Genomic DNA, 16,214 nt, shown 5'->3' on the forward strand with positions numbered 1-16,214 from the left:
GGGATTTCTGGCTGAAAGAAGAAGAAACACTGGAATGCTGCTAGGCTGCATGGGTCTTACAGCATTGTCTAATGTTAGAGGGAAAAAGAAACGAAAAAACGTTGAGCAATTGAAGAAGTAAAACAGAATGTGGATGGATAGGAAGTCGATGGGAGCAATAAAACAAGAAAAGCAATATAATAGTGGGAACCATTTATCTTTATGCAACTTGTGCTCTGTTGCCCTTTTGTTAAGCGTGTTTATTTTTTTGACAAATCCAGAGTTTACATATAGCTAGCCGATGACATGCGGATGTGCATCATCAGTGAGGTAAAAGTTTCGGTAATATGTGTACGTGTCGTGAGGTGTGGCCCAGCTGGAGCTTCCTCCGCCGAAGAATGTGGAGAAGTACATTCCCGTGATCTCTACCGAATGCTCGCGGCGAAACAGAAGGTTCCTGGACTCGTATACTTGTTTGCCATTCAGCCAGACCTTGATGTAACCGTCATGTTTGCCTAGGGTGTTCAGGTGGACGTGCTGGCTGATGGTCTGCCACTCGCCGGTCTTCCACTTCCACGAGCCTCTACCGAGGGAATGGCCGAAGTCAAAGTTACAAATGACGTCATGGCGATCACAGAAACTACTTTCTTGATCATGAGGGGCGTACAAGTAGACTTCACCGTCACCGTCGCTCCTGAACATGAATCGTGTCGTGAAGCAATGGTCGGAGTCACGACCGCCGGAACAGGTTCTAGTCGTGCCTCCCATCAACCCAGGTAACTTTCCGCCTTTGACGAAGTCGAAGTTCTTGGGAAAGTAAATGTCGTAGGTTAGTGTCATGGAAGTTCTTTGTCCAGTAGGCTCCGAAAAGAACTGAGCGCCTCCTTGCGGGTGATGTGATGGTTTGTAGGAGCCTTTAGGGTAGAAAATTCTCAGGACCTTTCCATGACCTCCGGCAGGGTCATTGGCAATGGCCATGTTGTCATCGCCAAAAGAGTGGTCAGCATGGAAGTCTTTCAGAATGTCACTTGACGGAAAGCTCGTTAGCGACCATAATACTCTAGCGTCTGTAAAATAGCATCATAACAAATACTTACATGACTGAGAGGTTAAAAGTTTTACAGCTTTGAAAGAGCAAGACAAAATTTTGAGGGTAAGCTGTAACTTACAAGTGCCGCTTGTACAAAGCGATCGCGAAGTTGGGAGAAGCCGGGATTAAACCTGGGTTGAGTCATACCAGAGGTTATGAAAATGGTACTTGTAACTACCTCACTTGGCGCTCAACACTGAGAGGTTAGAGCAAGGAAATATGATTGGTTGGGCCGGTGCAAGTATAATATGGCCAACGGGGGTGTCATACCTGGTGTCTCCGGCCTTATGCTTCAGTTGTGGCAGCACTTTAGCCACATGAACCGCCCTGTCGCAAAGAATTTTATTTGGTTTATTTGATTAGTGTTTTACGCCGTGCTCAAGAATATTTCACTTATACGACGGCGGCCAGCATTACGGTGGGAGGAAACCGGGCAGAGCCTGGGGAAAACCCACGACCATCCGCACGTTGTCACAAAGACGACACAATATATGTGCACACACCTAATGACTTCTCGTCCCCATATGACTGACTGTCGTTAAACCCCAAGCATACATACACAAAGCGATCGCGGGCTAAATTGATTGTACAAGCCCTGGGCTTCATCTCTTGCCTTGCCTGTAATGTATGCTTTCACTCTTATACCACTTCACATCCCACAATGTACGGCGCTCGCTGATAATGACATAATTGAGAGAATGGGTAGTACTTGTTATCCAAATTAATGTACTCAAGGGTATTAGACAAGGTCTTTAATTTAACTGTCTTGCGTATCTGGTTCATATCACAAAGAATCGTTTGCCAGGATTTGTCCCACCAGATTTCTCTGCGTGTACAAATTCCCCAACGCCATCATATTTAGTGAAATATTCTTGAGTGCCACATTAATCAAATGAATGACTGAACGAATAAATGAATGAACACTTACTGTTACAATAGATGGTCATGAACAGGAGCAACAACACACAGGAAACCCGGCTGTCGACGGCCATGTTTGGGTGATCTGGAAATGAAATCGAACTTACATGTATGTAGAATTATTTGCGTCTTGTAATTCCGATCCTTTTTCAAAATTGTTCTTTTATTTCTTCTGTTCTCGGCTTTCGCTGGTGAGGTCTCATATCCCCTGCCTTCACCAATGACCCCGAGAGTTCCAATCCAAATTCAAACTACCACCTCTGGAACTGACACCTGAAGTTAGGAGATTTGCTGACATCCCGAAGAGGTTGACCTATGCACTGTTCGGCTTTCTGTACCTATAAACCTGATCTCATGTATAACTGAAATGTTCTTGAGTAAGGCGTAATACAACTCAATATTTATAAAATATAAACAAATATATGAAATAAAGTTTACAAAAATATGAATGGAATATTTTATGGAAGAACTTACCTTTGAAAAGGGCGCTTGCCTGAAAGTGAATCTTATGTCAGCAGTTGTGGTTGATATAGTCCCTTGTGGCAGGTGTTTCTGAAGATCCAGTTTGCTGATCAAGTAAGGTTGATGTTATCTGACTAGGAACCAAACTGGGTTACACGTGGCAGAGGTCGTGTTCCAAGGCCGATTGTAGGCGTGACTAATTCCGACTTACGTGTGTATATATGCTCAGATGTGATAAATATGGCCATCGCATTTGTTGGCTGTTTTATAGTATACATTTTTGGTGGGGGGGGGGGGGGGGGCTCCGTGGCTCAGTCGGTTAGCGCGCTAGCGCAGCGTAATGACCCAGGAGCCTCTCACCAATGCGATCGCTGTGAGTTCAAGTCCAGCTCATGCTGGCTTCCTCTACCTACCAGGTCTGTCAGCAACCTGCGGATGGTCGTGGGTTTCGGGCGGGCTCTGCCCGGTTTCCTCCCATCATAATGCTCACCGCCGTCGTATAATTGAAAAATTCTTGAGTGCAGCGTAAAACATCAATCAAATAAATAAATAAATAAATAATACACGTTTAGTTGTACCGTTGAACGTTTGTTGTACATGGACGTGGCTAATCTAACCTTGGACTTGAAAATCAACGATGTCGCATTTATTTATTTCTTTCAATAGATACTCGTATACTGACTGTGAACCATTAATGGTCTTCCAAGCCAACAATCTCAAGGACAATTTCCAAATCAGCGTTAAATTCAATGATGCCGGAAAGTCAAAGGAATATTCTAGTCGCATAAATTTAATCAATATCCAAATCTTGAGCTCTAGTAGTTTATAAGCTGTTGTCATATTTTGATTGCAGCTGTTCATATATCTAAAGTGGGAATTTTAGTGAATACGATGCATACAGACCCTCCAACCCCTCAAACCATACGAAAAGCGATAAATTCGCCCACAGCTAAACTAATGTTTTACGCTGAGTGTGTCTACACCTTTCTTTGTGTTGTACATTTCTAATTTCCGTATCTCTTCCACATGTTTAATTTTTAAAATACTTCCTTTGCGATTTTTCACGTCTAACGTATCGACAGAAAGATTTCTCCGATAATGGAAATCACCTTTTCAAAATATGTGAGCGTGTCTGCATTGTCTGCTCAGCGTGGTGATTTGTACTGGAGAGCTTATTGGCGCGTGCTTCTTAGTCATCATGCTGGCAATGCATATTGTAATTATATTATAATTGCAAATTGATTTTTTTTTATCGGATCCATAAATTAACATGCATTGATTGTTTGATTGCTACAAAACTTTTACCAAAGGATTTATCTAGAGAATGTTTGAAGTTTATATGACCGAAGTGGGCCAGAGTATATCCGGAGTTATTCGCGTTTCTTCTACATTCTAATGACATATTTACTCAATATTATGTCGCCACCGAACTAGCGAGAGCTGGATTCAAGTCTGGGACCCCACTAGCTTGGACCCGATAGGCTAAGGCCAGAACAACTCATTCCCCGTTTGATGCTGTGGGTTAACCTAAAAGTTAGTAACACATCTACTTGTTATAACAGATAACTTTCCGAATAATTGTGAAAATTTACGTAAATAGAAGATGTGTGTTTTGGGTTAAAAGCATGGATGGGATCAGACAAAAACCTTCCACCATGCTTATGTTGTATTCAGACTAATTTATTGTCACACAATTTATTTTATGTAGGCCTACCATCATTTGTAAAAACGTTTAACGTTATTCATAAATTCACTGTAGTCTCTGTGTAAGCCATTTTTTTTTTGTTGCTATGGTGATGTTTTCGTGTCCTGTATGTGTCAAGGACGGCTCGCATTAAGGGGTTTTAAAAATGCTGGATTATAAATAAATATAAACCATGAGATGTATAAACCATCTGGCTTTCCAGATTGAGGCTCTAAATAGTAGGGAATATAAATGGTATTTTTGACTTGTCAGGCTCATGGAGTGTTGTCTGTTTATAGTCTATGCTATTGTAGAGAGGCCTCTTACATTCTGGTGAATAACTCAAACAAAAATAGGTCTATAGACCTAAAGAGTTTAATGTTTTATTGAAAGAAAGTTACTATTTGCTAGTTATCTGGCAAATATCTGGGCGCAGTAACCGATGAAAAACGAATTGACCAGCTGAGTGTTTTAAGAAAAGATTGGATAGGATTTACGTTCTTGGTTTTTATCTTATCATGTTTAGATAAACCTGCCAGATGCTTTTTTTTGGTACATCTGTTGATCACACTCTCGACGGGTGATTGAGGAGAATTGTGTCAGACCAAAGTTCTAGATAGACTTGCAGACCATGAACTCAGTGGCAAAGTCTTTGAGTATTTCGAGCACAATAATGATAACATGCACAATAAGAACGATGTTTACAATATCACAAAACGCATGTCACAAGCGTTTTATGAATGTGATCAAATTCCAACTCTTGCAGAATTTTGGAACCAATCTTTGTGTGATTGAGGTTTCTTCTGCTCGATGTTATGCAGATAGGTTTGGCTCTCTGTGTCGAAAGAAGACACATTGTTACCTAAATGCGATAAGTTTCAATTATTCCACGGGAGCAAAAATTGTGCGATATGTTTTTCCACAATGGGCAGGAAATCTCTAGTTCGCTCTTTTATTCAGATTGGTTCGTCTCATTTTATCGAAAAATAGACACAGTACCTATTGGGACTGGGAATGGAAAGCACTGGAATATGATCGATCAAAGTATAAAACCAACAAATACAAGACCGTCTACATAATGATATGCTTCAAAGGCCTTTCCCATCCAGGTTACTAGCACCATAATGAGGTACATGGATGGGTGGAAACCACCGTCACTCTTCCGGTATTCGGTGATCTCCTATTCTTTTGACCTCCAGCTCTAAAGGTTCAACTTTAACTTAAAGTTTAAGTGAAGCATTTTGTCCCCATGGTAGGTGGGTACATGTAGTAATGCTGGGATAAACTTATAATTCTTTCAAAAACAGATAGGAATCTGTCATAATCTAATTAAGAGATCTAACTAAAATAACAGTAGAGAATTTTACGGTATATTAACAGCCTACATTTGGGTGTATTGGAGTTTTATCCAGTCAGTGCCCCCATAACTCTTCACTTTAGAAGCCGGGATTAGGAATTGTCCGCATATATGACGCCGGTCTGGTTGATGATTTAACTACCCCTTGTAAACCACCACCGTGAATTCGCTCGGTACCTGACAAACCTCCTGACATAAAGCAGCAGTCGGACTAGTGAAAGCTGGATTTGAACCTGCGACCTTATTGGTCACGAGACTTGTGGTTGCGATATATTTGACACTGAGTAGGGTGTGTGACGAAGTTTGCACTGTCAATTATGACAGAGAATAACGGAATAAGGCGAATGAGTCTTCTTCTATGTTCGAAGGAACACCGACTATTGTCACTGATGCAGAAAATAAAAGTCTCCATTGACGTGATTAAAATTCATTATTCACATAGGCCCAATCAATCATCTGAAAATATGATTGAAATAAAACTGATATGCGCTAACTGGACAAAAAAGCAGTACATCGACGGTTAGGTTTTAAAAGGTTCCAAATCACCCACGTGCAAATTACGAGGAGAGGGGGTTTTATTAGGGGTAATGAGGGTGTGGCTGAGTTGTGAAGAAGAAATTCTTGTAATACGTGTACGTGTCGTGTGGGGTTTCCCAAGTGGAATCTGAGCCGCCGAAAAACGTGGAGAAAAACATCCCCGTGATCTCCACTTCACTGTACTTGCGGAAAAGTAGGTGTCGGGACTCGTATACCTCGTGACCGTCCACCCAGACCTTCATAAACCCGTCCCTCACGCCCAGGGTGTTAAGATGGACATGCTGACTGATGGTTTGCCACACACCCGTCTTGAACCGCCATGTTCCCCTGCCCATGGAATGACCCTTTTCGAAGTTACATTTGACGTTTTCTCGTTCGCAAAAGTCGGGCTCTTGGTCTTGTGGGGCGTAAAAATACACCTCCCCGTCACCTTCTCGTCGAAACATAAACCGAGTTGTGAAGCAATGTTCGGAGTCACGGCCTCCAGAACAGGTCCTCGTCGTTCCTCCCATCAAACCCGGCAACTTCCCACCTTTGACGAAGTCGAAGTTTTTGGCAAAGTAAACGTCGTATGTCAGAGTTACCGATGTTCTTTGTTCAATGGGGTAGGAGTAAAACTGGGCGCCTCCGCGTGGATGATGCCCCGGGTTACGCGTACCTATTGTATATGGGAGAAAAAATATGTATAGGTCGCAACCCGCAACGTATCAATTTCCAGTGGATGAGCTGATTTAACGCTTTCCTCAATATATTTAACCAGAATGCTGATTTCCATTTGAGATATTTTAACTGTAAAAAAACCCCTAATGTCTGCATCATTAAATTTCAACTGTAGTAAACATTCGTTATCATCACAATGATGAGCACGGAAGTTTGAAAATGCAGTTGGAATATAGGAATACAGAAAGTGAGAAGGTTTAATTTTTGTGTCTTGCTAATGTCTCTTCTCCAAAAACAGAAAAACCAACTCTTGTAACAAGAAATTTAGCAATCAGACTGGGGTATATACGTACCATTTGCATAAAACACCCTCATGACCTTTACATGACCTCCAGCGGGATCGTCCACCAGATCCATATTTTCTTCTCCATAGGAGCGAATAGCTTTGAAATCCGTCACGAAATCATGAGAAGGGAAGATTGTCATTGACCACAGGACTATATCGCCTGAAATCAGAGAGACCCTTTAATTTTACTTACCTGAACTTGTTATGATTTTTTTAGAATAGCGGTAAGAACATAGCATTTGTTAGGTCGTTTCATCGCCTTGCTTTTTCTAAACGTCTTTCAAATGGAAAACATTTCCCTCCTAAAGTAATTCGGGCCTAAGCTGTCTAGCCGATTGTTCATTCTTTGCGATGACGTTTTGTGGCCAAGCTGGTGACGTATTACTCATGCGCCGCAAGAGAACAGTCAGGTCAGATTGTACGGGACTCGCCGTTGCCAGGAAACGCAATACTACAATAACTTTTAGGCTGTCAATCAAGGTAAGTTTCACTCATAGTCCTTGTAACGTTACAGTGATATTAGTAATAAATAAAATCAGTTCAGTCCTATGACTGACATAATGGACCACATTGGGATGGCAGTTATGTGGCAACCAGTTTTTCTACTTATATCTTCGCTTTTGGAAAGCAAACCTATACCCACTGCAGAATCAATCTAAAAAACTTTGCAACTGCAACTATTTTTATAATTATCACCTAGGTTTAAAATCAGCGAAACGTGAACAACAGTTTTAATATTCCAGATTACTGAGAGCTCTTGTTTCAGAATTGAAACTGATAATGGACGCGCTTGATGTAGTATCTATGACAAATTATTTACAAACAGAAACTATTCCCTTTATCATACAGAAAACACAGAGCTTCTAAAAATCATTTAAGAAATATTAATGAATTAATAAATGAATATTTTCAAATATTTTCTTATCCATATTTACGCTGATCTTATTTTTCTGATCCTCTCCAAACAATGGTTTAATACAGGGAAACAGATTTGATCAGTGTGCAGAAGTTTTATCGTAATTCCTGTCAATGACGTGATGTTGACATTAAGGTGTTTATCTTAAGTTTTGTTGCCCCCTGGTTGTTTTTGATATGTTGCCATATGAAACGACGCTCTACTGTACGAACAGTACTGGTACTGACTAAATTACATGTAGAGCCTACTCCACAATACCGTACATTGAATTAGTTCTTGTTTAATCGAAATTTACATTATGAAAAAGAAAGCAACACCCGGAATTCATACACTTTGTCATGATCAGTTTGTTTGAAAACAAAAGACAGCTACCAGAAATCACATGAGTTAAGGTATCAAATATAACTCTGACCTTTTCTCTGAAATAATGGCAGCGTTAGAGGAAACAACGGAAGGGACTTAGTTTTATAATTCTTTGGCCGTCGAAAAAAAAAAGAGAATAAAAAGGCCATTCTGCTAACGCGACGGAAAGTACGACTTAACCAACCAGTTAAAATGCTGATATTTGAAATAATAGCTTCTCATTGGCCACTAAGTTGGAGGAGAGAACTTTGTCCCGAGTTAGCTGATTTAATTTCTTTATTTTCTTTTTTTCTGACTGCCAAAAAAAAAAAAGAAAGAGAATTTATTTACCTAAATTTTTTTCACTGAGGAAAGTACTTTCGACCGTATTCGTGATTCAATCAGAAGTGCGATTATTTAGAATGCAGCCTGCCCATTGGTTCACTAAATCGGGGTAAAGCACTTTCCCCCGAGTTAGTAGACTTATCCCTGAGTTAGGCAAGCCAATCCAGATGTTTCTTTTATATACCGTTTGTGACAAAAGATCGTTCTGAATATGTTGCGTGTGATGTATCTCCTTGATTATACATTTATAGTCCCTTCTCACAATACATATGAATTAGCTCATCTGTGTTAGAATCCATCTTACAAAGTTAAGGTCAGGGCAATGAAAGCTGCTCTCGGTCCTAAAGCAAGCGGTCATGTCATTGGGGTTGCTTACCCGGGGATAAGTCCGCTAACTCCGGGAAAGTACTTTACCCCGTCTTTGTGAACAAATGGGCATGCTGTATTCTAAATAACGGCACTTTTGATTGGATCACTACTTTTCCGCTATTATTTCAAATATCAGCATTTTGATTGGTTGGTTAAGTCGTGGAAAGACTGATTGGTTGGTTAAGTCGTGGGAAAGACTGATTGGTTGGTTAAGACATGGGAAAGTACTTTCCCTCGCGCTAGCAGAGTAGTTTTTTTTCTCCTTTTTTCGACGGCCAAAAGAATTACAAAACCATATCCTTTCGCGGTTCCGTAGTGGTAAAAAAGGAAACGAAAAAGAAAAAATAATGAAATATAATTAAATTCAAAAAAATCAGTAGGCTGAAAGTCAACAATTCGGAGATGAGAGTTAACAGTTATATCGACAATGACAATAATAGACGTAATGGAATTGCCTAACTTAATAAACTCACCAGCAGTGTAGACTGTCAATAGTAACAGTAGCAGCCCGTTACCTTCCGTCTGGCCATCGTGTTTGTACAGAGATTTCGTGATGAGCTTATGTCGTTTCAGCTCTTTATGAGTAACGTGGTATGAGACAACATAGCGGGTCTTTGAGATAAGGACGTCATATATACCTAAAAAAAGGGGTGAACTTTTACGGTCATTTTGACGTCACATTTCACCATGGACTCCAACAGGTTTCGTCCGCTTCGGGAGCGGTAGATCCAGGATCAATCCTAAGATCTTAAAAGAGGCAGTAGTAACTTCCTCGCTTGGTGTTCGGCATGAAGGGGATAGTGCAGAGTCTGGTTGACTCGTACCAGTATAAGGGCTAGGGAGGGGCGCCTTACTTGCCTACGGTAAGTCGTCCAGTGACTAGATAAAAGAGCGGTGGAAATCCGTCGTGCAACAAAGAGGCACATCACATGCACTTTAAGGATTTCTTCGTCGTCATATGACTGAAATATTGTTAAGTACGACGTTAAACCCCAAGCACTCACTCACTCACTCCAACGGGTTTCATCGCTTCAGCTAGTCTAATCTTCAAAAACAAATACCTTACCAAAATGAGCACCAGTCACACCGATTTCATGTTTTTCATGTAATGAAAACTTTTACAATTAAACGTTATCAATGTCTAAACATTATGAAAATCGTTAACCATTAATCGTTTGCTTAGTTGATTGGTTATCGTCATAACCAAAATCGTCATAACCAAAAAGTTTTCTCTTATCCTATGATGGTCATTTTTCTAGAGGGTGCAGGGATAAACCACTGACCTTTGGCAAGTTGCTGAATAAATTTACAGATGTGACGTACAGATGACATTCAGGCCATATTCCTGGAAGACAGGTAGTTATCAACGAACGTTTATCTGCGTAAACTGCCATAAGGGAATCGTAAACCGTTTATTTTCACCACGGCCGCGCGAACGGTGCATGGGAGCGTGTCAATCTACATATTCCTTGAACGCAAATGAGTCCGCGCCCTTCAACGTCTGAACAGGCTCCCAGTTCGATATTTGAACATTGTCCAAGAGTTTTCGAAACGTCTGATACTGCATTGCATAGCCACCTTTAGACTTGGCCTACTGACATTGACGAACACACAGTCTCGGGTGTCATTGGACAAATCTGTAAGGTGCTTTCTTTGTCGAATCGAGGCCAATCTACCTTTTTTACAGCCCTAGTATCATGACACACACAGTGACAATCAGAGATAAGGCAGAAAGTGTGTAGTGAAAAGTCTACTTGCATGCAAGAAAAGAAAATACGGCTACTGTGACAATATGTACGGATTTCCATGACTTGTACGGGTTCGTACACAGTTCCTTGTAAAGAGCAATTGAATTTTATCAGTTTAACCGATATAATGTCTTTCCAGCGATACTTAATCAAATGGCACATTAGACGATTTTTTTCATGCACATGACAAAGCATTGTTTTTTTAAAGGCTTTTTGATGATGGTTTACAAGATAAAATCGGCATTTCAGCGCCTCTGATCGTGGAGTGGCAACCAAACTAAAATATCCGTACCAGATTTCCGGTTTCCTCCCACCATCATCCTGGCCGTAACACTATAATTGAAATTATTAAGTATATTGGGCGTAAAACATCAAATAAATAAATAAATAAATAAATAAATAAATAAATAAGTGTTTTCGTGCTTTACTTTGTGTACGAGTTGGGGAGAAGGGAGTAGGGGAGGTGGATTGTTGTACGTATCAGGAAGAGATGAATTAATCCTAGACTCAGACATGTCAGGGAACTTTCGAGATTCCTTCTTCTTAAATATATGGCATACATAATGAGCTCACTCTGCAATTGAGAATCTATGTGCCTCACTCGTGGGACAGTTGGTCAAGTTAGTCCGGTTACACCCATGGAATTGAACGTAAGTGAAATATTCTGGTATCCAGAGTTAGTCAAACAATCTGTCAACCATTTATGCTGTATATATGAAAGTTGCCTTTATATATGCCTTTATATACCAGGTATTAAATGCTGTACTCTGTACAAAGCCAATTTTAAGATCAGACTTTCCAGTCAAACAGGGATTCTCAGAAAGATATTTTCAAGAAGATAGTTTCGAAAGTTTCCTCGAAAATTAACAAGTTAACAATAGGAATAAATAGAATGAGACAAAGACACGATTATTTGGTTTCCTGATTTATTCATTGACTAATAAACTAGAGCAGGACATCGCAGGGTGTGTGACGTCACAAGAGGTGTGACGCCATAAAGTTTGCGGCTAGCCAATGATGTGCGGGTGATCATTCGTCGAGAAGTAGAAGTTCCTGAAGTAGGTGTAAGTGTCGTGAGGAGTGGACCAACTGTCATCGGACCCTCCGAAAAACGTCGAGAAAAACATGCCTGTGACCTCGACTGAACTTTCATGGCGGAACAGAAGGTTCCTGAACTCGAACACTTGATGTCCATCCACCCAAACCTTGATGTGTCCGTCTCTCTTACCAATGGTGTTGAGCTGAACTTGTTGGCTTAAGGTCTGCCACTTTCCTTTCTTATAGCGCCATGTCCCTCTGCCGAGAGAGTGACCTTTGTTAAAGTTGCAGATCACATTGTCACGGTCACAGAAGTTGCTCTCCTGGTCGTGGGGCGCGTAGAAATACACCTCCCCGTCTCCTTCTCGTCTAAACATAAACCGGGACGTAAAGCAATGGTCGGAGTCACGGCCTCCAGAACAGGTCCTCGTTGTTCCTCCCATCAAGCCCGGTAGTTTCCCGCCTTTGACAAAATCGAAATTCTCAGCGAAATAAACGTCGTATGTCAGAGTCATCGACGTTCTTTGGTGAATCGGGTAGGCGTAGAACTGGGCGCCTCCACGTGGGTGATGCCCTGGGTTACGTGTACCTTGAAATAAGTGTAAAGGTAAATTCTTTTTAATACTAAATTGATAATGTACATGTACATCTTATTTATATATTAATTTAAAATATAACACTATACTCTAGAATGTCAAATCTACACACCTGATGCCAAGAAAGGTGTAAGCTAAATCAATCCAGATGGAATTAACCGGTTACGATACCTTTAGGGTAGAAAACTCTCAGAACCTTTTCACTGCCTCCGGCTGGGTCGTCAACCAACTTCATGTTCTCTTCTCCATAAGACTTGATAGCTTTGAAGTCTTTTAGGATATCGCTTGACGGATAGTGGGTCAAGGACCAGAGGACTTCACCTGTGGAAATTAAAAACATATGCTTCATTAGTCGGAATTAAGTTTGAAGCGTGTCGGAAATAGAACGCCTGAAATGTGTTTAATGTATGGAACGTATTGAAGGTTTGAAGCGTATCGAAAGTGTGGAGCGTATTGAAAATGAGAAGCGTATCCAAAGTGGGAAGCGTCTTGAAAGTGAGAAGTGTCTCGAAAGTGTGGTACGTATTGAAATTGTGAAGCGTATAGAAACTGTTGGGCGTATTGAAAGTGTGAAACATGTACAAAGTGTGGAGCGTATTGAAAGCCTGAAGCGTGATGAAAATGTGAAGCGCAGAGAAAGTCTGAAGCATATAGAAAGTGTGGAGCGTACTGAAAGCTTGAACCGTGTTGAATATGTGAAGCGTATCAAACATGTGAAGCGTATCGAAAGTCTGAAGGGTATTCAAAGTGTGAAAAGTATCCAAAGTGTGAAGAGTATTAAAGAAGAGCTGAAAAGTCAGCACACCTAAATTGACGAGATATTGCATACATGAAATCAAACATACATTGTTCAGTAAATGTCATAAAATGTTAGAAAAGAAAAGGAAGCTTGTCTCCTTTATTCTCTGTGAAGTGCTGCTATTCTGGTGAAACCTTACTCACAGTCTCATTTGCTTTCTAAGGTTAAATGTATGGGTATTTTGGCTTTATGTCTTTCCATTCTATAATTTTCCTAGTTTCCGCGGGGGTGGGGGGGGGGGATATATACAAGCACATAGAGGTCTCAAAAATGCCGAACTGTGTGCTTCTCCGGTGAATATTAGTAGATCTACAAGGACATAGCGGAATTGCCGAACTCTTTACTTACCTGCGCTGAAGGTCACAGCCAGAAGCACGAACAACCCTGTTCCAATACGCCCACTCATTTCGTCTGTTTAAAACAACAAAATAGTGGCCATAGACAGACAAACCTTTCAAGGTTATATATAGATCAGCTTTCCAGAGTTGCCAACATATGTATAAAAGTCATCTCTTGAATTTATCTACCGATGTTTTAAGTCAATTAAAATTCTTGGTTAAAGGAAGACATTGGGTGGACGATTAACATCAACAAATATCCCTTATGTCCAGAGATAGCTTTGTGCACTTCTTATACAGAAAATTAACTGCCATGGGGCATAAGTTGCATACAAATACTACCTTGTTAACCAGATTCTTCCAATATAACTAAGGTTATTTTCTTTCTTGTCAAATAAATAAATAAAGCTTCTTAAAACTACATGAATTAAACGTAGTCATCCATACTTTAATTTAAATTGCAATCACGTGTATAAAACTCATTAACGATGTAAAGGAAGAGAAAGTCAAATGATGGATTCCTTAATTGCAATGTCGCTCATCTCACATACCTTTGCCAGGACCTGTTTCCAACGACTGCTCTTGATAGGTCTGTATAAGGCGCCTTATTACGTACAGTAAACAACAAGCCTGGCAGATAAGATAATAAATACGCGTGGGTTGTGATGTTTTTTTAAATCAAGTGTCTTACTTCAGCTGGACATGTAGGCGTTCCAGGACAAATAAGTCGATTTACACATACCTCGTGTCTATAGGAAGTGTGTCACCAGACGATATACTAGATTATTGTTCTTTGATGGCAAGTAAGATATATAGTCTGTCTGAAGTCAAGGTCACATATATGATATTTTTGACCGTTTATATGTAATTGAAAACTGGAAAAATATATTGACGTATTCTGTGTGTTTATTTGATGACAGGTTTTGTTCCACCAGTATATACATGTACAGATCGTGCTTTTAGAAAAAGCGAGCAACAAACAATAAATTAACATCGAAGAGTTAAACAAAGATACTATTTATAGCGATTAACAGTTTGTTAACTGTTACACTCGTTGTTTTGAATAATCGAAATGATTGGTTTATTATTAATTGGTGTTTGACGGCCGTAAGGTTTATGAATGAAGGAAACCAAAGTGCCGCTAGTAAACCGTAGTGCCAACAGTAAACCTTAGTGCCGGAAGTAACTATAGTACCGGTAGTAAACCTTAATGCAGGCCTTAAACTCTACCTGTAGTGCCGGTAGTAAACCCTAGTGCCGGCGAAAAAGAAAGGGACTTGGCCAAAAATGATAATTATAACAGTCAAAGAATGATAAGAGAAATAATAATAAAAAACCCACTCAACAATTTATAAACTGTATCCTAGACCGACAAACGCATGGGTGTCAACAAAAACATACAGCGATGCTGAATGTTACAGTTTCCCTTCTGTGTGTTTCCTGGGTGCGACAAAGGTCATTGCAACTATAACTAAGCCGTTTTTAACAAACAGTTTGGTGAAACATACAGATAGTGTCCTGAAGATAGTTAGCTTTGAATTCCACTTGTTGTAACTGAGCATGATTAATAGGATGCCATAAAATCATGCAGAAGTTACTTGTATACGTAGAGATGTTCAACAGAGAAAAACATAGTCTATCCTCAGTTTCGTATCTCAAACAATGTTTGAATTACTCCCTTTCCCTTATTTAACGAACTTGAGCATTTCTTACAATGACAATATTCTGACAAGGCTATAGGCTGTGAGACAGTGTGGCGACAACAATTTTGGTAACATTCACCTTAACTGCTGTCCAAGCTGTCTCCCTCATCTGCATTTAATCATTAACAAGTCATTCTGAAACTACCAACTGTTCGATGAGAGTTTCTAAAGATGATTTCAAAAATGATAAACTTATTTTGACATTTGAACAAAGGAATGGGTTATGCTCTCACCAGAATTACCAAAGGAGCGTTAGATAGACTATCTTCAAAGAAAAGACAGCAAATAATGTAACGATAATTATTTCGGACGAGGAGTGGGAACAACTGTCTCCTTATAGCTGTTGCTCATTTGCTGACAGTTACTACGCCATCGTCGCTATGCGTCGTTTTTGTTATGGGCATCCGTAGTAACAAACAACGTTCGACATGAATTCGTATCTTGCGAGATCATTTAAATAATCAGACAGTCAACACAGATAAGTCTTCATACCAAAGCTGTAAAATGGGGACATACGAAGCCTAGTTGAAGTCCTATATACATGTAGTTGCACTGTTAACCTAGGCAGCTGTTCTCATTCTGGGCGACATAAAAAGATATTACACTAAAGAAGCATTGCATTATGGCGTGAGAGCAGCACTGTGTATCAGGTAATCAATCTGTTTCAAACCAAGAGATAATTAAAACAAGAGACAAACAAAAAGAACAAGAAAAAAATAAATAAAAACGAACCAAAATATAATGCGTGAGTGTGTACTTGGGGTTTAACGTCGTACTTAACAATTTTTCAGTCATATGACGACGAAGGAGTCCTTAAGGCGCATGTACTTGTAATGCGCCTCCTTGTTGCATGACGGATTTCTACCGCTCTTTTATCCAGTGCTGCTTCACTGAGACGGCTTACCGAAGGCAAGTAAGGCGCCCCACCCGAGCCATTATACCGATATGGTACAACCAATCGTTGCACTATCGTCTGAACGCTGGGAA

General features: G+C 40.2%; 3 protein-coding genes across 3 annotated transcripts; all 3 read right to left on the bottom strand.

The window, feature by feature from the left end:
- Nucleotides 1-188: 188 nt before the first annotated feature.
- On the bottom strand, nucleotides 189-2,545 carry LOC135469104 (uncharacterized). Its single transcript, XM_064747635.1, has 3 exons — nucleotides 2,462-2,545; nucleotides 1,998-2,072; nucleotides 189-1,046 (listed from the first exon to the last, which is right to left on the bottom strand). The coding sequence occupies exons 2-3, from the start codon at nucleotides 2,059-2,061 to the stop codon at nucleotides 274-276; spliced, it is 837 nt and encodes a 278-aa protein (XP_064603705.1). The 5' UTR covers nucleotides 2,062-2,072; nucleotides 2,462-2,545; the 3' UTR covers nucleotides 189-273.
- Nucleotides 2,546-6,068: 3,523 nt separating this feature from the next.
- LOC135467459 (uncharacterized) lies at nucleotides 6,069-10,337 on the bottom strand. The gene is made up of 4 exons (XM_064745233.1): nucleotides 10,289-10,337; nucleotides 9,479-9,643; nucleotides 7,041-7,193; nucleotides 6,069-6,685 (listed from the first exon to the last, which is right to left on the bottom strand). The coding sequence occupies exons 1-4, from the start codon at nucleotides 10,335-10,337 to the stop codon at nucleotides 6,069-6,071; spliced, it is 984 nt and encodes a 327-aa protein (XP_064601303.1).
- Nucleotides 10,338-11,673: 1,336 nt separating this feature from the next.
- On the bottom strand, nucleotides 11,674-14,132 carry LOC135469024 (uncharacterized). Its single transcript, XM_064747541.1, has 4 exons — nucleotides 14,076-14,132; nucleotides 13,535-13,597; nucleotides 12,559-12,708; nucleotides 11,674-12,380 (listed from the first exon to the last, which is right to left on the bottom strand). The coding sequence occupies exons 2-4, from the start codon at nucleotides 13,590-13,592 to the stop codon at nucleotides 11,761-11,763; spliced, it is 828 nt and encodes a 275-aa protein (XP_064603611.1). The 5' UTR covers nucleotides 13,593-13,597; nucleotides 14,076-14,132; the 3' UTR covers nucleotides 11,674-11,760.
- Between the last annotated feature and the right edge of the window lie 2,082 nt (nucleotides 14,133-16,214).

This window comes from Liolophura sinensis, chromosome 6, assembly GCF_032854445.1.
Source record: "Liolophura sinensis isolate JHLJ2023 chromosome 6, CUHK_Ljap_v2, whole genome shotgun sequence".
Lineage (NCBI taxonomy): Eukaryota > Metazoa > Mollusca > Polyplacophora > Chitonida > Chitonidae > Liolophura > Liolophura sinensis.